Below are 22,022 nucleotides of genomic sequence, written 5' to 3' on the forward strand. Positions count from 1 at the left end.
TTCCTCCAGGTGGCTTGGTTTCTTCCCACAGTCCAAAGATGCGTAGGTTAGGTGAATTGACCATGCCAAATTTCACATAGTGCCTAGGGATGTGCAGGCTCAGAGGGTCAGCCAAGGGAAATGTAGATAAGGTAATAGCATGAGTCTGGGTGAGGATGCTCTTCAGAGCATCAATGTAGACTCGATGGGCCGAATGACCTGCTTCCACACTGTAGGAATATGATGATTCTATATGCTTCTACGATTTCTCTTTTTCTTTTACCTGCAGTACAGGGATGTTTAAACAGCTGCTGTCAGAACTGTGACCATCACAATACACTCGTCCATATACTGTGATGCCAGGACACACAGACTAGTGTTACAGTCAGTTTTTGAATCCTTGTCTTGTATATTCCTGGAAGGCCAAAACTTTCAAATTCTACAAAGAGGTGGATTTTTTCAGAAAGGTCTTCTTCCTCTGAAGTTTCCCTGACACTGTACAGTTGTGACGTTCTCTGGGTCTCGCACAGGAATTTGCCAGAGAGTGATTAAATTTCTGCAGTCATTTTTTAAACTGCACTGGACTTCTTTTCTAAAAATAAAACACATTTCAGTGAACATTTAACAATATCCTTGATACTTTGGGGGTTCTGATCCATTGTTATGAGATTATACATCCTAAAATAGTGTTTGCTATTTTCTCCACTGCTGTGTATTGTGGTATGCATGCATTGTGTCACCTGTGTGTTGTGCTGTCAGTATATTGTGCTGTCAGTATATTTATGATGTCTGCATATTGTTCTGGAGGCTTAATAGAGTTTTTAGTGGATTTCTCCTATAGATTGTCCTCACTGGCATGAAGCCAAGGCCCCTGTCCGTGTGATTAACCTAAAAGGTTGCAAATAATGCATGGATTTGCTGTTGCGAGAAGTCAATTTTGCATAAATATATTTGTTTTTGACTTATTGCATGAAGCATGCAGCAAACTGGGATTGCTAGCAAGAGGCAGCAAACAGTGCAGACCAAATCTAGTTTTGCACCATTTAGCGAGCTCATTCAGTAACCACAGAATGGCTGGTATGGGAAATGGAAAGATATCACACTAGTGTAGTAAAGAGATAGTCTTCTGAGGTTAGAACTAAACACACTGTTGAGACAATATATCTTTATCCTGCTTCAGATTCACGTTTCTATGTTGAGTATGCTTTGGGTGGTTGGATCCTTCATTAATTTCATAATAAGTTCAATTTAACAAGGTGATATTTTTCAATACACTGTTCTTTGCAAAACTAAGAAAAAATAATGTGGTAGATTAGCCTGAACTATAACTTCCTATTGCAACACTCTCACTTGTTGCATCAGTGGTAAGTTTATTATTGCTAAATTCATTTTAGAAACCAAGTTGAACTGCAAAATATTTTGATAGCTGATTTAAGAATCAAATGTCTGAAAAATTAATACCAATTTATTGTGTGAAATGTATAGGGTATTTTTAAGGTCTTAGTGAAAATTTGTAGCTTGGGTTGTGGATGCAGTTGTTCATTAACTCACTGAGCCAGTTGTTCCATGGTGTGCAGATGTTTCATTACCATTCTAAGCAACATCAGTGTGACCTCTAATTGAAGCGTTGGTGTTTTGCTCAGTTCCAAGTTTACATGATCCTCTGGTGTGATGCGACTTGTCACTTCTATTTCTATCTTTTAGCCGCAGTCTGTACATGGGATCTACTTTTATGTGTTTGTTAATGGAGTCCCATGTTGAGAACCAGGCTTCCAGAAATTCCCTTGCATGTCTGTTGTTCACTTGACCCGGTATAGTCACTTTGTCTCTGTCAAACTGATGGCCCTCATTGTCTGTGTGTATTAAGATAAGTGAATATTGGTCATGTCTTTTTATTGCCAGTTGGTGATGGTGTATACTGGTTGTCAGTTTCCTCCCAACTTGTCCAATGAAATGCCTTCTGCATTCACTGCATTGGACTCTGTATATCACGGTAGTCCTGTTTACTGTTGGTATAAGGTCTTTAGTCTGTAATTGGGGAGATGCTGGCCTTGCGGTATTATCGCTGGACTGTTAATCCCAAGACCCAGATAACATTCTAGGGACCCAGGTTCAAATCCTGTCATGGTAGATGGTGGAATTTGAATTTAATAAAATAGCTGGAATTAAGAATCTAATAATGACTATGAATCCATTGTCGATTGTCAGGCAAAACTCATCTGTTTCACTAATGTCCTTTAGGGAAGGAAATTGCCATCATTACCTGGTCCAGCCTACATGTGACTCCAGACCCACTGCAATGTGGTTGGTTTTGAACTGCCCTCTGGGCAATTAGGGATGAACAATAAATGCTGCCTAACCAGTGACACTCTCATCCTGTTAATGAATAAAGAGAAAAACGATAATGTTTGACATAGTGCTGATGTAGATTTGTGTGCAATCGTGATTTTATGCAGTCTGAGGAGTCTGGTTGTCATTTCTGATGTGTTTTTGACGTGGGGTAGTATTGGTAGTGTCTTCTGTTGTACCATGTCCTCTGACTGTCGTTTATTTTGTAGGCATCTGCAGATGAAACTTCTTAAGTATCTTTTATCAGTAATTACTTTGTACAAGTGTTCCTCTTCCATTCTCTGGAGTTATGGGGTGTTGCAGTGTGATATCGGGATATGATTTACATGACATTCAATTGACATTTTTTCATTACACTACATTAACTTGGTATTTTTGGTTAACATCCAGATCCTAGACCTTTTCTCAATGAGTCTGTATGATAGAATCATTCAGTCGTACAGCACAGAAATGGGCCCTTGGGTCCAACCAGTCAGAAATTCATTTGGATATTGAGTCACTCACTAAGTGCTTATGGTTAGCCCTGATGTAACTTTCACCTGGATTATGGCTTGCTTGGTATAAATGAATGATAATATTTCATAATTCAATCTTACTTAGCTTTCATTTCTATTAATTACATGAAAATACATTAATAAAGACAGCGATTGAAATCACTGCACGGTATTTAGGGGATTTCTTTCTGATAGCTGTAAATCAATTGAATGTATTGAAATTAAGTTTAAGTCTAACTACAGATAAAAAACACTTATTTTCTTTGCAAAATCATTAGCAGAAATAAATATATTGTAGTCCGAAGTTAGCTGCTGCACTAAGTTACTGGCAGCCATCCGGAGGAAGGGTCACCCAGACCCAAAACATTAATTCTGATCTTTTTCTTCACAGATGCTCCCAGACCTGCTAAGCTTTTCCAGAAACTTCTGTTTTTGTCACTGAGAGCTGTTGTCTAAACATTTACATCCTATATCCTCACTACCGTAACACTGAGTAGTATGGGATGAGGGGTATTTTCTTATTAGTCTGTCAGTCTTGATAGCAATTGAGCATCACAACTTTCTCTCCTACTGACATTGCAATGAATGTTCAGAATAAATTTTGTCAGTTCCACAGAACTTGCACATAATTCTAGATGTGTTCATTCTTTTTCTTAAGAATATTTGTAAATGTCTGACAAGAATTAACTAATAGTAGGAAGTGAAGCTAAGGGGATCTAGCATAAGGATGTATTTGCACATTGCTATCTCCACCAAATAGGTGTGAATCTGGGTGTGATTTAAGCATTTCCAAAACTCCCATAAAGAGATTATATTGCTCATAAAGAGATTTTAATACCTCTTTCAAAAGGCTGATCATATAGTCTCATTACAATGTCAGGCCAGGCAGTATTTAATGCCAACTATGAATGTCTATAACAGTAAGTGTTCCACTTCTCAATATTATCCTTTCCTCCATGGACACAGAGAAAAGGAAATGAATAGACAACTCGGAGAGTAATAAGGGAATTGAACGCTTTGCCTGCAACGGTAGAAGATTCGCCAACTTTAAGTACATTTAAGTCATCATTGGACAAGCATATGGATGTACATGGAATAGTGTAGGTTAGACGGGCTTCAGATCGGTATGACAGGTCGGCACAACATCGAGGGCCGAAGGGCCTGTACAGTGCTGTTATGTTCTATGTTCTATATAATGCTTCCAGTGCTGTTTTCCTTTTAGAAATACATATGGATGTGCCCCTCCGGTCTGCTAAAATGAACAGCCGAGATACAGGGGCTTTTCAAAACCAGTAATGCATGATTTTAACCCCTCAGTCACAAAAGTAATCTCAACTGGTTCCCATTCTCAGCTTCGAGCAATAAATTAGAATGACTCTGATGGTTTCTAATAGTTTCCCAGATGACTACTCCGGGTACCTTGTGATATTTCTACCTCTACCAACATATGGCGTTGGGTAAGGGCTGTTTGAAATCATCGACTGCTATCAGTCCTCTTTTCTCTTTGCTTTATCTTAAGTGCTAGCTCTACTCCTGGCAATATGTATATGTCTCTGACATATTCTTTCTAATATATCTTCCTGAAGTGAAACTCAGAAAATGGTTCTCCAGGGAAGTATATGTTCTCCGGTAACTGGCTGAATGCTTGGTATGGTTGACCCTCAAGACATTATCAGTGAATTGTCGCATATTATTGTTCACTCTTTTGTTCTTATTGAATTTGATTGAACCAGTCCTGGCTTGCCTCCCTTTGTTTCTTCTCACTCAAATGAAATGCCTCTTTTATACCATTGTAAGTATCTCAATGAGTTTTTTCTTCTCTTTGGGTTCCACAATGAGACTAGAAAGCCCATGAAGTCTTTGACTAGTTGGTCAACAATGATTTGTCTCCGGACCAATCATTCCCTTGGAACCAATGGGACTCTTTCTGCCTTCTTAGGGACGTTGAGGCACAAACATGCATGCTGGCTGAAAAGTGAGGTGTGTTGACTGTGAATGATGTAAGCATTTTCTTCTGCTCCCAGCATTACCATGAAACTTGTAACATTCCTACAATTTTAACAGTTATTTTATCTATGCACCTTATGTAATCTTTGTAGGTTGTAGTATCTGCTTCTTCAGGCATGGTAATTGATCTGAGGGGATAATGATCCAGGTGTTGGCTCAAGCTTAAATTCAATAGAATATCCATTGAAAAAAAAATTCTATGAAGCTTGGGTCACTGGCATTACTTGACTCTCCTATCAATACCTCCAAATAAGATTTTTCCTCTGTACTGAGCTCTTTGCATTGTAATATTCCTTTCTTCCAAATCCTTTGTAGCTGTCCTAATTCTGCACTTGATGTTTAATTTTGAGTAAATGCAGTATTTTAAGAGCTGTCGCCTCCACAGAGTCCAGTTTTGTGTTTTGTTTGGAAATACTTTGTGGTAATATAAAATCTTTTTGAATTTCTTCTTCGGTTTTACCTCCTAGAGCTTACCATTGCTCACTAAAGACATTCTTTCACTGTATTTTTGAAACGTGGTTGGCTTTTCTCTTTTTTTAAAAATTAAGTCCACATTTCTATCTCAGTACTTGTTACCAGCTTCTAAATGAAGTTTTACCTTTTGAAATGCTTTTGTTTTGCTGTATGTCTTTATTGAGAATCATGTTGTACTTGCTGACTGGCTGACTGACTGACTGCCTGTGCTTTCTTAATGCAATGATGCTCTTAAAGTGACAACTTCATGTTTAGATTTTTTTTTCTGTTCTTCTGGATGTTAGTTTCTCATAGCAAAGAAATCTTCCATTACAAACTAGGTAATCACTCCTAGCACCTTGTTGTACTTGTCACCTCTATCAGTGTGTGGTACTAAATAAAGTTTCTTTGAGGGTGTTCACTGCCAGCAGTTCTCCTTTTGTCTTTGCTTTTATCTTGGGCCTATCTAATAATTAGTAATAGAGGATACACCACTATAGACTATCTGCAGAAGAGACACTGTTCTTAGATAACAAGGCAGTTTATTGCATGATATCAATAAGGACAACTATATTTGATCAGCTTTAATAAATAGGATGCTAGGGATTTGCTAGGGATTTATTTGTCCCATTTGAAACCTAGAGCAGACCTCCTTGCTTCTACCCACAGACTGTATGTGACATTAACAGATGGGTGGATAATGATGGAAGATATCATTAACAATTCTATCATACAGTATTTACTCAAAACCGTTCTACCAGGTCCACTCAGCTGTCGATTGTTATTACAGTCTTGGTCCAAACATGGACAAAAGAGCTGAATCCGAGGAGAATTGTAAATGCCTGACCTTGACATTATGACAGTATCTCACAGAATGTGGTAGCAAGGAGCCCTAACAAGACTGAATTCAATGGAAATCAAGGGGAAATCTCTCTACTGGTTGGAACCATGTCATGTACGAATGAAGATTTGTGATTAATGGAGATCACTCATCCCAGCCACAGTACTGCAGGCATTCCTCAGGATTGCTTCCAATCCTCAACCATATTCAGCTACTTTATCTAAAGTTCATTCATCAAAAGTTCACAAATGGGGATGTTCACTGATAATTCCACAGCATTCAGCAGCACTTCCAACACCTCAGATACTGAAGTAGTTGATTTCTAATTTTTACACAACCTGAACAATATCCAGATCTGGATCGACAAGTGGTAAGTAACCATTGTGCCTCAGAATTCCCAAGCATTGACCATCTTCATCCAGAGTGAAAACAGCCATCTCTCCTTGACATCCAGTGAATTACCTTTGCTGCTTACCCCATGATCAATATCCTGGGGTTTACCTTTGACCAAAATCTGAACTGAACCAGCTATATAAATACAGTGGCCACCTTAAACATTCACTCCTTCCAACATTGATGCGGTGTGTAAGCAGAGTGTGCCATCTACCAGATATAACTCTCAATGGCTCCTTCAACAACACCTTCCAAACTCTCAACTCTAACCACTTGGAACACCATTTTGATTGATTGTTATGCAACAAAATGACTACATTATATGAATTTGTATTGTTGAATATGTTATTTTCCAATGTGTCAGCTTTAGGCACTCACAGGACAGGTACAAATTAATAACTGAGTAAATCTCCATCTGTTAGCAAATACTTCCTTGGCATTGAAAACATGGTTTAGATGCAGAGTGAATCTCTCATTAATGTACCCTTTTATGTATGGTAGCCCCAACTTTATAAGAGTTATGGAAAATGTCAGTATAGTTATTTTTTCCATTTCCTCGATCATTACCAATTAGGACTATTTGATATGAGGCTTCTCTCAGTGTGACAAGGAGTTGAAAGAAGACCAGTGGAAAACTTATTTCGCACGAAATTCTTGCAGACAGAAGATGATCCAGAGTTTAATAATAATAATGTCTTAAAGTGTGATCCAAAGATAAAATGTTCAACAACTAATGTTGTGTAGCATTGAGTCTGCCAGAGTTGAATTCTATTGCAGGTAACAGTTTTTATCTAATCATAGGCAGAAGCTAATTTTGTTCTGTGGTCTCTGTCATAGAATAAAAGCCATGCTTTTAGTGGACAATGCTAAGCACAGTTACATTGGTGAGTACAATACTGAGGAGCCTTAGTCATGACAAAATCAAGTCCTAAAGGTTGACCTCAAAAGTTTTAAATGTTCCGTGTGAGAAAGTTGTGTGCAGCCTTGATCTAGGACTTCAATTTGCAATCTCAATAATCTCTCCTACACCCTCGTGGAATGCTACTTCGTGACTCTGCATTCTCAGGATTGCTGCCATTTGGACAAGATGTTGATGTAGGCTGTCATGAATACACAATGAGTTGAGTGAGCACATTGGGGAAACCAAGCGGAGGCTTGGGGACCACTTTGAGGAACACCTATGCTCGGTTCGCAATAAACAACTGCACCTCCCAGTCGCGAACCATTTCAACACCCCCTCCCTTTCCTTAGACGACATGTCCTCATGGGCCTCCTGCAGTGCCGTAATGATGCCACCAGTAGGTTGCAGGGACAGCAAGTCATAGTCCGCTTGGGAACCCTGCAGCCCAATGGTATCAATGTGGATTTCACCAGCTTCAAAATCTCCCTCCCCCTCCCCCTCCCCCTCCCCCTCCCCACCCCACCCCACCCCACCCCTACTGCATCCCAAAACTGGCCCAGCTCGTCCCCCCTGCCTAACCTGTTCTTCCTCTCACCTATCCCCCTCCTCCCACCTCAAGCCACACCTCCATTTCCTACCTACTAACCTCATCCTGCCCCCTTGACATGAACATCCTCCCCGGACTGACCTATCCCCTCCCTACTTACCCTCCCCACGCCTCCCATACTCTCCTCTCCACCTATCTTCTCTTCTATCCATCTTCGGTCCGCCTCCCCCTCTCTCCCTATTTATTTTAGAATCCTCTCCCCATCCCCCTTTTCTGATGAAGGGTCTAGGCCCAAAACGTCAGCTTTTGCGCTCCTGAGATGCTGCTTGGCCTGCTGTGTTCATCCAGCTCGACACTTTGTTATCTTGGATCCTCCAGTATCTGCAGTTCCCATTATCTCTGATCACAACTCAAAGCTTGGTTTGGTGAAGTGGTCAACCAATCTTGCTGGCTCAATAGGAAATCCAGTAGAAAGATACCATTGATATTCTAAACTTCTGGAATGGTAACTTTAGATCAATTCAATCATTTAAATTGATCATCATTCGACTGCTTCAGACAGTCAGAGCAGAGTTAAACCATGCTAACGCACAGAAACACAGGCAAGCTGTCATTTGACAGAGATCTTTCTGCAAAATGGCATTCAAATACTTAGCTATGGCTAAACCTGTGAAAAAATTAAAAGTGGAGCCAATTAGAATCATAATAAAGTTAATGCACTAGGTGGTGAAAAGTGAAAAGTGAGAGAACTGGGAGATTCTGACATTGAATTTTCTAACCATTCTAAAGTACAAAGGAACATGTTGGACTAGCTTGTTAGACGATGGCTGCCTATCCCATAAACCAAATGAACTCTGCTTCTGTGGTTCAAGGCAGCATAAATAGAAAACATTCTAATCTTCTCCGATCCAATCCTGTAAGAAAGGGAGTCATGGCAAAAAGGCTCGGCTACAAAGATTTCACTTGCAGCACACTAAGCAGTTAAAGATTACTGTGTTCTGCCACTGCTAGCTCCCAAGTGTTTACAAAGCCTTTAATTGTATAAGGTCAGGTCATTTTTGAGGCGAGCATAAATTGAAAAACAAAGACATGATTTGCATTTCCTCCTGCATCACTGTGTTTTCTTTTTTGTTATTATTTGATGCTAAATATTTGTAGGCAAATCAGATGACAAAGGGGCCTTCTCTGTTTTTCACAAATTTATAGGTGGATCTTGATGGGATTAATCACAATTTTACAGTGTGAAACTGACATTTCAAAACAATGACTTAATTTTCATTTATAGATGTGTTTCCAATCAATTGTTCAAATATGTTATTATAGACTTGAACCTCAGTCACCTGGCTCAGAGGGAGGGACATTATCACTGTGCTATAAAGTCCCATGATCTCAACCTCACCACTCATCTGAGGTATGGTGATCCTTAGGTTAAACCACCAGCAAACATCTCTCTCTAATGAGAGAGCTGCCGTCTGGTCCTCTGGGACAGTGGCAAGCTGAAAGCCAACTCTCGGAAGCTGAGAATATGTCTTTTTATTGGTAGATGTAAAGAATTCCACACCAGTATGCAGGACAGAATAGGGTTTCTCTCAGTAAAGACCACCAAAAATTGATACACCTGCTTTCTGCTTGTTGGGCTATTGGCCTCAAAAACAGTGATTGCACTTCAAAAATTGTAATTTTGGATTGTTCTAAGAATGCAGTTGTTTGTATCTAGATCCAACTCTTACTGATTTGAAGGTATCAGTCAGCTTCTGCAAGCTTTCTAGTTTGAGATGCATGTGCTTTTTTGGCAGTGCCAATATCCTGTGCTATCTGCATAGATATTTGACCAAGTTGTGGCACCATCTGTCAGTTGAGTACTCTATGCTGCGAGTGTAAACATTGCTTTTGGTCTTCCAATTCTCTTTTCCATTTACATTTCTGAGATGCATCTATTTCGCTGAACACCTTGAACTTCTCTTCTCCAGGAAGTGGTTTGTATTATAACAGTGGGTCCGTAGAAATAACTTACAGTTCAAAAACACATCACAGAATGATTTAAAGCAATTAATGTAAATGAAGTACTTCAGAAGTACATTTATTGCTGCAATATAGAAACCACAGCAACCAATTTTCACACTCCACAACAAGCAATGTGATTATTAATCCGCTTGTATTTTAAATGTTGTTGGTTGATGGATAAATGTTGAATTGGACATCAAAGTGAAATCACTTTTCCTACAAACAAAGGCTTAGGATCTCATGCATCCATCTGCGAAGGGAAACAAGGCCTTGTTTGAGCATCTCATCCAAAACGTGTCATTTGTACTGTCAAATAACTGGGGTGGGGGGGGGGGGTCCTTTGAACTTGTAAATCTTGTGACCTGTAGCAAAAAATTGCTTTGTCGCTGAGTCGTGACTGTCACCTCTACCATCAAATTTAGCCCAGCATCACATGGTAAGCATTTTTGAATGTACAAATGCACTATATTTCCCAAAGCAATATTGAGAACTGTAATTAGCTGCTATTTGCCCTTGTTGTATATCTCATAAAGCATACTGTATATACCGCAATACAACATATTGTGCTATTTGACCAATTGGCATTAAGCCATACAAAGTGGAAAGTTCCAGGATTGAGTACCAATCTGCACTGTGTTAGCTGGATCCGATTTCAGGTAGTTACCAAGTCACACTGGGCTAGGAACAGAAAATCACGAAGGGTGACCTCTCCTGAATGTTGTCTTATGATCCCTGTAGGAATGTCCCTGTGATTGGGCTTTTTTCTTGAGAACATACTCCCAGTGGGAGAGGCATCCTGCAGCGCACAAGTGCACAATGTTCCTAATAAGCTCAGAGCTAACCCCAGAAAAACCACAAATCAAATCTAGGACTTCCTGCTCTGCATCGCACATTCCCAAAACTAACATGTCCTACCAATTAAAATGAAAATAGCAACTTAAACATTGGAAAACATTCCAAGGTACTCTACAGCAGCAAAATTAGACACATATTTTGACAGCAAACCAATGAAGAAGCAATTGCAATCCAGAAACCTAGCCAGAAGCAACGACAGCAGCTCTTTGACCTCAGTCATCCACGACAGCTCTAATCGCCCGTATATTCTAGATAGAGCGGTTGCCTTCCATTTGGAGGGCAGTCTAGAAACTGTATGTCAAAGCATATGCAGATGAGAAACTAACCATGAGCAAAGTATTGAAGGTAGATTGTTAAGAAAAATAACTACTTCTCTTTCCCCTCATGAGTTGGTTGGTAAATCAATGAGCTGAATCTAGAGAGTGCTGTTAATACTCAACAGGACTGACAGTATTTGTGGAGACAGAAACACATATCATTTCACACTGTGACTTTTCATCACCACTCTGAAGCATTAACTCTGTTTCTCTCTGAACAGATAATTCCAGATCTGTTGCATTTCTCCAGCATTTTCTTCCATTTCAGATTTTCAGCATTTTGTTTGCAGATTAGTTGCAACAGAGCTATCTCATTTCAGAATGTACCTGGACCACACCATGCTCTATTGCTGATTGAGGTGGCCTCAAGTAAACCATTAGCATTAACATCAATGTCATTGGGAAACAGGCAAATCTAGGCTTCAATTCCTAATGATCCCCCATGAAAAGCTCACAGATTGGTGCTAAATTAAGATAGCATTGGAACCTGTTGTGATGCCTCCTCCAGTCAAATATTATAGTAAAGGCAAAGTCACTCACCCTCGACTGATCAGGCTATATGGCTTCTCTCTCATTCAAGAGGCAATCAGTGGTGGTTTTAACCTGAGGGTTACCACATCTCAGGGAAACAGATTGAGAAGTAACCTCAGGTAGTGTTGGACTTAAACCTTGCTTCATTAGTATTATTTTGGTTTGCAAATCAGCTGTGCAGCCAACTGAGCTGAACCAACTCCATTGGTAAGTGGGATAGTGATAGAACACCTCTGTTTAGGTTCACATAGAATTCACAGCCTTCGGGGCAAAGCCCAGAATAGCAACCTTGGGAGGCCTGGAGCAGTTCAAATCTCTGAGAAATAAGGAGGCAGAGATTTCATTTCAAGGGCATCCTCCACATTCAGGACTGTTAACTGTCCAGGATAAGAAGATAACCTGGGAGCCCATGTCAGAGGGCAAAACCAGAACTTTAAAGAGCTTCCAGCAGCTGGAAAACCGGAGTACAGTTGGAGTATCTTGAAGGCGTGTAAGAATAGTAAGGATTTTCAAAGATAGGGATTGAAGTGGGAGTACTGCAGGAGTAAGCATGTGTGCAGATGTGTGGTGTTTATAGAATGCCGATAGCAGGATGGTGAGTTTTCTGTTTAATGTTCTCTCTGTGAGCTACAGCCTCCCAGCTGTGGGGCTTACAGCTGGGAAGAGGTCCCAGATTGCATTTTTTTTTCCAAATACATTTCAATGTAAACATGAGTCTCAAGGTCTGGGAGGTTATGGGAAGAGAGGAAACAGCGATTGTAATCTGTTAAAACGTACACTTCCCCAGAAGAGAGAGACGGAGAGAGAAAAGAAGTAAAAAAAAGCAGAAACAATCTGGCGTCACATCCGCCTGCTACAGTCCAGAGAGGGGGGAGATTTAATTATCAGGCTGGGAGCGAAAAACGTCCTCACTGCATGAGATCCTGACAGTAAAAAAAAGGAGTGTGTGAAAGACTGAGAGCTGGAGGAGGCTGAACTGGCGTGTAACCCACCCCATCAGCAGCAACATACAGAGCCGCCCTAAATCAGTGAGTGGCTCAGTGAGGTCTCACTCAGACCCACACAGATACCAGAGACACAAGCACCAGATACCTCCAGGACAAGCAGCACGCCTCGAAGTTTCTCTCCTCAGTTCAACACAACTGTGTTCAACTCTCGACTGCTGCTGTGAACCGGGGGGAGACGGACGATGAAGGCAGCTGGCGACCAACCGACTTTGACAATCATTAAAACCGAGAAAACTGACGGTGAGTTTCAGCGCGGATTTAGCCTCCCACCCCGGCACTTCTCTCTCCCCGAGCGTCTCTGTGTGTGTGTGTGTGTGTGTGTGTGTGAGAGAGAGAGAGGATTTCTGAATGGAACTGTCTGAGATCTGTCACTCGGTGAACGCATCTTCCTTTACTTGGAATATTGGCTTGGGTCGAACTTTTTAAACTGAGGGATGGGGCCCAGTTTGTTGTTTCAATCTTGTTTGCTTTTTCCTGCTTGGATTTATTGATTATGTTAAAGTTCTGCAGCGTGTTTTTTCTTCTTTTGTTTGTGAGGGTGTTAGCTTTGTTGTGCGTAGATTTGCTGTTGGTAATGAGTTAGAAGCTGTCACGATCTGAACTCTGCCTGTTGGTCCAGATTCCGCTAAATCTGCACCTTACTTGGACTGACAGCGCCTCACTCCCTAAACTGGGGGTGATCGGAGATCAGCAAGATTTGTAATTGCAGTTTTCACCCTACCTCCGGGTGTTTGTACTCTCACTGATATCTGGCTTAACTCCGGCTCTGTGTATTGCATGTTTAGTGGACTGTGGCTGTAAATGTAGCACTGGGACATATTTCCAATCTTCGCTTCACAGACAGCACGTTGCTCTTATCCATTAATTTCATTTTGGCTTTCTTTGATTTACTTCGGAGTATGTTTGGAGCTGTGGCGGTAGTGGTGGGGTAGCGGGAGAAGGAGGTGTGTAATGGTGTTGGTTTATTTTCAAGGCAGCAGCGCAACGAGACATTTTGGGTGGGGCTCCTGTAATATTCCTGATGTAGGTGGATCTCATGTTGCCAGAGGTTGCAGTTTGGTTGTCATGGACCAAACTCCGGAATGAATTACCCGGGATTTGACAGTAAAATTCCAGGCTGTCATTAAATTAGGCAGACCCACAAGGTCCAAGGGGGCCACTCCGTCAGAAATGAGTTGATGTCCAAAAGCTGGTTTGATTAATGTACTCATTACCCACTTATAAATTTAACGATAGGGACACAGCTGTATATCGGGTGATAACGCTATGCTCAGTCAGGACTTAAACGGAAATAACAAAGTGCTGCATTTGAATAACGCCGAGAACACGCTGTCAAAATGTCTCTTTTGTGAGAACTGTAACTCTGGGAACAGGTTTTACACAATGATTCTCAGCTGAGGAGTAGAGAGACAGCCAAGTGCCGTGATGTTCCACTCAGGTTTTTTTTCATATATTTGAAAGGGCTGTGGTTTCTGTCTCAGAACTCAATTTCAGTCCAGTCTGACGCAGCTGTCGTATATTACTCGTGAAATTCTGTATTTATGTATTAAACAAAAAGATTTCCAGGAATTTTCTCCCCATTGCCGCGTTTTACGTCCTGCCCACCGCTTTGTAGCAGTGGACATGTTTGGCTTAATGTTGCAAAACATGCAAAGAGTCTCCTTTATCTCAATCTGGTGTTTTTATTAAAACACCAATCCCCAGTTCACAACCATCAGCCCGATTTTCGTGCGGGTGCAGAATTTCTGGTACAGTTTCTGAGGAAGGGAGAGTGAGATTAATTTGGATTCCAGTGACAGCTACAGACTTAATTTAGACAGAGAGAAAAAAAATGAACAGATAGTTTACTTTAACATTCAAGGTCCAGGCACCAGGGCTCTGGCTTTCAGTAAATTTACATATTGCAGAGTTCTGCTCTGAAGTGAAGCAGCTGTGTGAGTAAACGTCTTCGAGAGTACAGCAAGGACACTGAACCTGACTGCTTACTAACATTTGACTGTTTTATTGCTGACATCACATCCGACCGCTGGCTTTAATGCTGTCCAAATTCGGCTCAACCCCAGGCTTATTAGCATACAATAGCACAGGACTGCATTCCGCCAAACTCTCTCCGCCCGTCGGGAAAACGCCGCTGAGCTCTCATTACACGCATATTACTGGATTCCACGAAACGGCTGTTCCTTCTGCTCCCATTTTCGATGGCGGCTTGGCTGCTCGAGGTCCCACGCTAAAACTCAGAACGCGTAGACTCCCAGTTTCACAAGCTCACAAGTAAACAAACCTCACTGGTGATCAGCAAGGTTAATCTGTTCGCCTGGTACCCGCTGCCTTGTCTAACAGTGCCATGTGGACTGTCTGTGGGTACCCAGCACTAGTGTTGAGTGGGTGTAGCACTTACTGAGAAGCTACAACTGCATGACCGGCTACCACAGGAGCCCGGAGAACGTCACTGGTCACATATTGATCCCAAATAGTGCTTGACATGAAGACCTTCTTTTGTTAACTTTTTAAAATTTCTTCATGGGATGTAGGCATCACTGGCTAGGACAGCATTTATTTCCTATCCTTAATTGCCCAGAGGGGTAATTATGAGTCAACCACCTTGCTGTGGGTCCAGAGTTACATATAGACCAGACCAGATAAGGATGGTGGTTTTCTTCCATTCCTAAAGGGCATCAGTGAATCAGATGGTTTTTTTCCCCCTAACAATCCATCCATGGTCATTTTCCCCCTAACAATCCATCCATGGTCATTGTTAGACTTTTAATTCCTGATATTTATTGAATTTAAATCCCTCTATCTGCAGTGGCAGGATTTGAACCCCGGTCACCAGAACATTACCCAGGTGCTTGGATTAACAGTCCAGTGATAATGTCAGTAGATCATTGCCTCCCCTTGTTGAATTGACCCACAATAGTGTTAGGGAGGGAGTTCAAGAACTTTGCTGCAATATTGAAAGAACAGCAAAAGATTTCCGAGTCAGGATCGTGGGTGGCTTTGGTAGAGTTTGCAGTTCGATGTTTTTGCATGTATCTGCTGCCCATGGCCTTATAGGTGATAGAAGTCAGAGGTTTGGAAGGTACTGCCAAAGGAGTTTTGTTGAGTTGTATCTTGTAGCTTGTTCACACTCGCCACAGGTGTAAGAAGTGAATGTTGAGAATGGTGCTGTTTTGTCCTTGATGGTGTTGAGCTTCTTGAGTGTTGCTGGAGTTGCACCCATCCAGTCAAATGGGGAGTGTTCCCTCTCACTCTTGACTTGTGCCTTGCAGATGATGAACACGCACTGGGGGAGTCAGGAGGTGAGTCAGCCCCCGCAGCATTCCTATACTCTGATTCCCAGACTCCAAGAGTTAATTACTGACCAGTCCTCCAGATAGATGCCTATTTCTTGTTGCCCAGACAGTGCAATTAGAGGATTCAGGAGCTGGAGAGTGTGGAGGGCATCATAGTTGATGCCCACACTATCCTCATCCACCATTCACACATACTGAAAAGGGTCAAGGGTCACAGAACAGGTGTCAGTGAATGGGATCCCTGCTGCTATACTTCTTTCCCATCCTCTCTGCAGGTATGTAGTTCCAATTCTAGTTGATGTACAGCCATCCCAGTTCAAAGCAATGAACGTTGGACTGATTAGGGTTCCAAGCTGGCCCATGCCTCACCTTCCATTATGAAGCATTCTTCATATTTCTCAGAAGTAGCACATCAGTCGCTTTAATGTTCAGTGACTCTTGGGTCGATGATTCACATTCCACAATAAGATGTGGTGATTGGTCAGTTTCTCATATAATTGATATTTCTGTGGGTTAGTGCTACATGAAGGAAATTAACCCTTTGAGTGGTTGATGTATTCTTGATTTCATGAGAAAGTGTAACACAAGGTTAATGGAACATACAATGCGTTTCTGAATACATGAAACTCAGTCCTTGAATTCTCCATTCTTAAGTTATAACTCTTAGCTTGGATTCCCAGGATGATGCACTGTGGCATGTAATGGGTGAGGGTGCAGACACTTGCTTACGCCGTACCTTACCAGCAGCCGGATGGATGGGGGTGCTGACATTAGGTGGCACTGCACCTGGAACCCCATCTGGATCTTCCACTTTTTTTAATGTTTCCAAGATATTACCAGCAATAAAGCATATCCAATGCATCTCGTCAATGGTCCAGGTCCTTTACTTTCTCTCTTGCCTGTTCCAAAGAATCATACTCAAGACTTAAAACATTAACTCTATTTTCTTTCATTGCTGATGTTGCCAGACCTGTTGACATTCTCCAGTACATTCTACTCTTGTTTGTGACCCCTTTGATCTGTGAAGATCTGATACAGTCCCAATATGAACAACAGAGTGCTTGATCGGACTGAGTCTGAGTAAGGCAAAAAACATTTATACCTAACAAACATTTGAAATCTCAGGTGATTTCTCTTTAAGATCTTTGACATTCCCCAGGTTTCATACAAGGGAAAGCTCTCTGCACATGATCCCATAAAGCATTCTCAGGACAGTAAGGGAACTGATTTAGATGCAGAATAATGCTGTCTTTACTCGGATCAGGTATTGCCTTAGGGTATGTTTTCTATGAAATCTTGACACCATTCTGTAACCTAAATATTGAACTACTGACTGAACTATTGTGGTACCTCAAGCAGCAGCAATAATTCTGATCTCTGAATGAGAAAGCCAATTGAGTGAACTTTGAGCCAAGTGAAAAGCTGTTTCCCCATTTTGTTTCCTTTTCTTTGTAAGTTTTGTTTTGTTTTTGTCCTCATTGCCTGCTCGAGCCATGCCTTTAATTTCTTTTCTTGCCCCATCACTATACTCTTGGATGTCTTCTCTCATTCAATTGCTCCTGTCCTACACTCCATCAGAGATCTTTTTGTACTTTCGGCACACATTCCTTCCTCAAAATTTTGCCTCATCTCATGAATATTCCCGATTTTTTTTTCTACTTTTATTTTAAGGGTGAATTAGGGGTCACTTCATTATGAGATTGGTTTGAAACTGCCTGCGGTTTTAGGAATAACTCAAATTCAACACAATTAAGTCACAGTTGTTGTGGGTTACTTCAGTCAGAGGGTCCTGTATCTTTGGAACTGTTTTCTGCAGAGAGATGTGGAAGCAGAGCCATTGAATGTGCTTTAAGGCAGTGGAGAAAACTTCTGACTCCCTCATTAGTCAAGGATCTATTGGGATTGACAACAATGTGGAGTTGAGGTCAGATCAACCATGATTTCATTGCATGTGTGAGCTGGCTTGAATGATCTATTGAATGATCTACTCCTGCTTCTAATTCATATCTATGTTCCTCTGATGGAAGCAATGCTGTAATATGGTAAAAGTTTCTAATGGGAAAAGCCCTTCTAATTCTCCTATCAGCAATTTTCTCAAAGCCCCTGAATCCCATTTGTCAATGACAGATTGTGTAGTTCCTCATTGAAACTTAATATTTCTTGATCCTGTTCTTGTGATCTGCTCCAGGTAGCCTATTAGCACAAAAAATGCACCTGTGTTTGGCCTTTTCTTTTAATGCCTTAGAATTGTGAATGCAACTCCTTGGGATTGCATTCTATAAAAGTTTGAATTGTATCCAATTTGTCCCAACTTTCAGACAGTCAGAAATATCCATCATATTTCCCTTCTTTTCCAGAAGAAACAGACAAAGGATAATTGATAGAAAAGATAGATTTCTGAAGAAGAGCCCCGACCCGAAACAGCAACTCCGCTGCTCCTCTGATGCTGCCTGACCCACTGTGTTCCTCCATCTCCACACTGTGTTGTCTCTTACTCCAGCATCTGTAGTTCTTGCTATCTCCAAAGGATAATTGATCTTTTCCCAAGCATTTTTTTCAATAAACCTTTGGCAGTCCTTCTCTGAATCTCACTTTGCAGTCTATATCTGCTGTTCATAATATTCTGATAACAAATCAATTAGCTTAGTTCTGTCATAATGTTGCCTTGCAGTGTCTCGTAGATCTTGCAGTATGATCAAGGTTTTTGAGTTAGATTTTCTACTTTGCCTAATGGCTTCGTGCTCTAGAGTAATATTGAATGAATTGAAATAGCTCAGAGGGCAGGGAAACCATATGTCAGGCAGCTTGCTGGTATCCTGTAACTAGTTCAATAGGGCACAAGCATGTGGTATGTTAGTGACAAAATATATCAGTAATCAATTCACCAGTAAAACAGAGATCATTGTGAGTGACCAGTTTACGAGTATAGCACTAATTTTGGGATGAATTTATTTGGATGAATTTCCAGCTGTGTGTTCTGATTTTACTTTTGACTTTTTTTTCATAAATAATAGCATAGTGTTTTATTGCAATTACTTTCGAAATCCAGTCGCTCAATTCATTGTCTTAAGTTTAATAAAGTTCCATTCAATGAATGAGAGACTCATGTGCTCCTGATTAGTTGACATAGCTGTGCTGGAATGTCACTGGCCATGCCATCTGCCCAGGCGGATTCCATAAAACCACAAGAGCGGCATAACTCATTTCATTCTCCTTTCCTTTAAGCAGAAAGAGAAATGAAATATTTATATTCATTATCTTTGGAGGCAGTCTTCTGTGTTCGCTGTCAGAGGAATTGAGGCCTGAGGTCTGAAGCATGCCTTTTGAGGAATGGCAGAGAAGGGCACGCTGTTTACGAGAGGTTGAAGGGTCACTATTATCATGACCAAAAGTCTTGCTGCCCTGTTAGAGATCCCATGTTCCTAATGAGTCATTAAACTAAGAGTAAACTGGGAGTGATAGGGGTCCTTAGTGATGAGGAGATTTTTTCAATTGAAACTTACAACTATCACAATGTAATTTATGTTACAATCAACTGGAAATTCTCCTTTCCATGCTGGATGTAAATGATCCAATGGTATTATTTAGAGCATAGCAAGGGGTGTTCTCCATGTTAGTGTCCATTATTTGTGTCTCAACCAACATGAGAAAAGCAGATTCTTACACAAAGTTTAGCAATCAATTCAGTCCAGGTGGTCAGTGTCAGAGATTATCCTTGTTTTTTTTTAACCTGACCCCATCAACATGACATTTATTCCTTCACCACCCCACCCCCACCATGTACCTACCTAGTTTTGAAATTCTCATGAACAAGCAGATATTCTTATCAGCTCACCTTGCTCCTGTGGTTACCTGCCCGCTTATCGCATTGCTGTTCATGCAACCTTGTTATTTGCAAGTTTGCCGTTGCATTTCAGTGTGAATCAAAAACACTTTATTGGCTCTAGAGTGCTTTGGAGAATGCTGAGGTTCTGAAAAGTTTGCTGCAACTGAGAATTCCTTCATATTGTTGATAAAGCTTTGGAAGTGCCCAGATCACTCTGGTTTAATCATGATGGAGACATATCGAGGTCATCTGTAAGGCTTTTCCTTTACACAGTTTATATTGATTGAGTGTACATCAATCTCCTTGCTATATTTGATAACTGACAGGTTTTGGGAAGGCAGTGTCACATTAACTGAGGTTAGCTGATAGATGGTATCCCTCTTAGTTTCAAGACAGCCTCCTTTAAAATAAAGACAGCGACTTATTGTTTCTCGAAGTAGACACATTCTCACAACTGGTGCTTGTTGCCTCCTGTTCATGAGGTGGAACTCTGAGGGCATCACATTCAAAACCCGTTCATTTACACAGAGTTAAAACCAAATCCAAATGGAAGATGCTGTTGTTTGTAACACCAAATGAATGCTGTCTGAAAGACAGAATTATAAGATTGTCATATAAAAGTTAAAATGTAGGGAAAAAATGGAAAACTATATATTTCTAGTCAGAGTGCAAATGTTGTGTAAATGCAGAACATGCTGACTGTGAAAGGAAAGGTTGACAAAGTGATTAACAAGCCATGTGAGCTTTATAAGTAGAGGCATAGTGTAGTGAAGTCTGGTGACTTTAAAAAAAACACTTGCTCCCCTTCAGCTGGAGTATTGAGTCCAGCTCTGGAAGCACAGGAATATATTAGCATGCAAAAAAAGATTGAAGAGAATATTTCCAGGAATCAGGGATGTAAGTTGGGTGAAGAGACTGGAGAAACTGGGGCTATTCTCCTTCGAGAGAAGGCTGACCAAAAGTTTCATAAAGCTGTTCAAAGTCCTGAGTGATCTGCACACAGTGAATAAAGAGGAACTGTTGCTGTTGGTGGAAGAATTAAGAAACAGAGCCTGCCAATTTTTAGTGATCACTTAAAGAAACAAAAACAACTTTAAAAACAACTCTGGAATGTGGTTGCAATCTGGAATGCTGTGCCAAAGAATATGGTGGTGGCAGAGTCATTTGTGGTTTTCAAGAGTATTGGATTATTGTTTGAAGACAAATTATTTGTAGGGATATAAGAAAAGGAGAGGGAAGTGGGACAAGTTGATTAAGTCTTGCAGAGGGCCAGCATAGACATGATGGGCCAAACAGCTTCCAATCATTCTATGTAATCATTCTATGGTTCATAGAAAGCTGTCCTCTGATGAGGTATTGAGTAAGTTGGGGCCGAAGTCTTTGAAGTTCAAAAGATCAAAAGATTGAAATATGCAAGCTATTGAAAGAAATTCCAGACTAGATACCGAGGAGTTGTTGTTTTCCTGGCTGGGTGCCCTGGACTGGACCAGCATTGGCTCATCCTAACAGGGAAATAATTTAGGACTGATATGTGGAGAAATTTCTTTGCTCAGAGAATTGTGAATCTTTGTATTTCTCCGGCCCCTGACAGTTGTGGAGAAGTGGTAGTCTAATGGTGTTATCACTAGACTATCGATCAAGGTTCAATAAAAATCAGGAATCAAAAGTTTAATAACAGAACTCATAAATTCCCTCTGGGGACAGGAAGTCTCTCAACCTCACCTGGTCCGTCCTATATGTGACTCCAGACCAAAGGCAATGTGGTTGACTCTTATCTGCCTTCTGAGCAATTAGAGGTGGGCATTAAAAACTGACTGAGCCAGTGATGCTCACATTCCTTGAATGAATATGTTAAAATTATGAGTTAAATTGCAAGGGGCATGCCCACCTACCTGTGTTGAGATGGCCCCATTGCAAGCCCACTTTATATGAAAACATAGTGGAAACACCACAAACCAGTGAAACCTGTCTTTATTTCTCAGTTTGTTGACATCTTATAGTCACCTGACCTTTTACAGCACCAATCATTTTTTAAAAAAGCTTCAGGATTAACTCTGGAAAACTTCAGTAATCTTCTTCTGCCAAGCATGCAGTCTTCAGACAAATCCATCATGTTGTCACTTGTGGTCAACAACCATGTTTCCCATGTTCTTCTGCGACTGTGTGGTATCCCAGAGTAGTTACATGGCTTTTGTTTTATCTCTGAGGAACCAGGCAAGTGATGA

General features: G+C 40.9%; 1 protein-coding gene across 3 annotated transcripts in view; it reads left to right on the forward strand.

Moving 5' to 3' along the window:
* The window catches only part of ets1 (v-ets avian erythroblastosis virus E26 oncogene homolog 1), an 85,889-nt gene that overhangs the window by 13,397 nt on the left and 50,470 nt on the right, over positions 1-22,022 (forward strand). The window contains exon 1 of one of the 3 annotated variants that reach the window (XM_048562174.2): positions 12,508-12,918. The exons of the other annotated variants lie outside the window; for them this stretch is intronic. Within the exon in view, the coding sequence (XP_048418131.1) occupies positions 12,861-12,918 (58 nt within the window). The 5' untranslated portion in view covers positions 12,508-12,860. Of the gene's footprint in view, positions 1-12,507; positions 12,919-22,022 lie in introns of those variants that run through there. 3 annotated transcript variants of the gene reach the window in all.

This window comes from Stegostoma tigrinum, chromosome 32 (genome assembly GCF_030684315.1).
Source record: "Stegostoma tigrinum isolate sSteTig4 chromosome 32, sSteTig4.hap1, whole genome shotgun sequence".
Taxonomy (NCBI): Eukaryota; Metazoa; Chordata; class Chondrichthyes; order Orectolobiformes; family Stegostomatidae; genus Stegostoma; species Stegostoma tigrinum.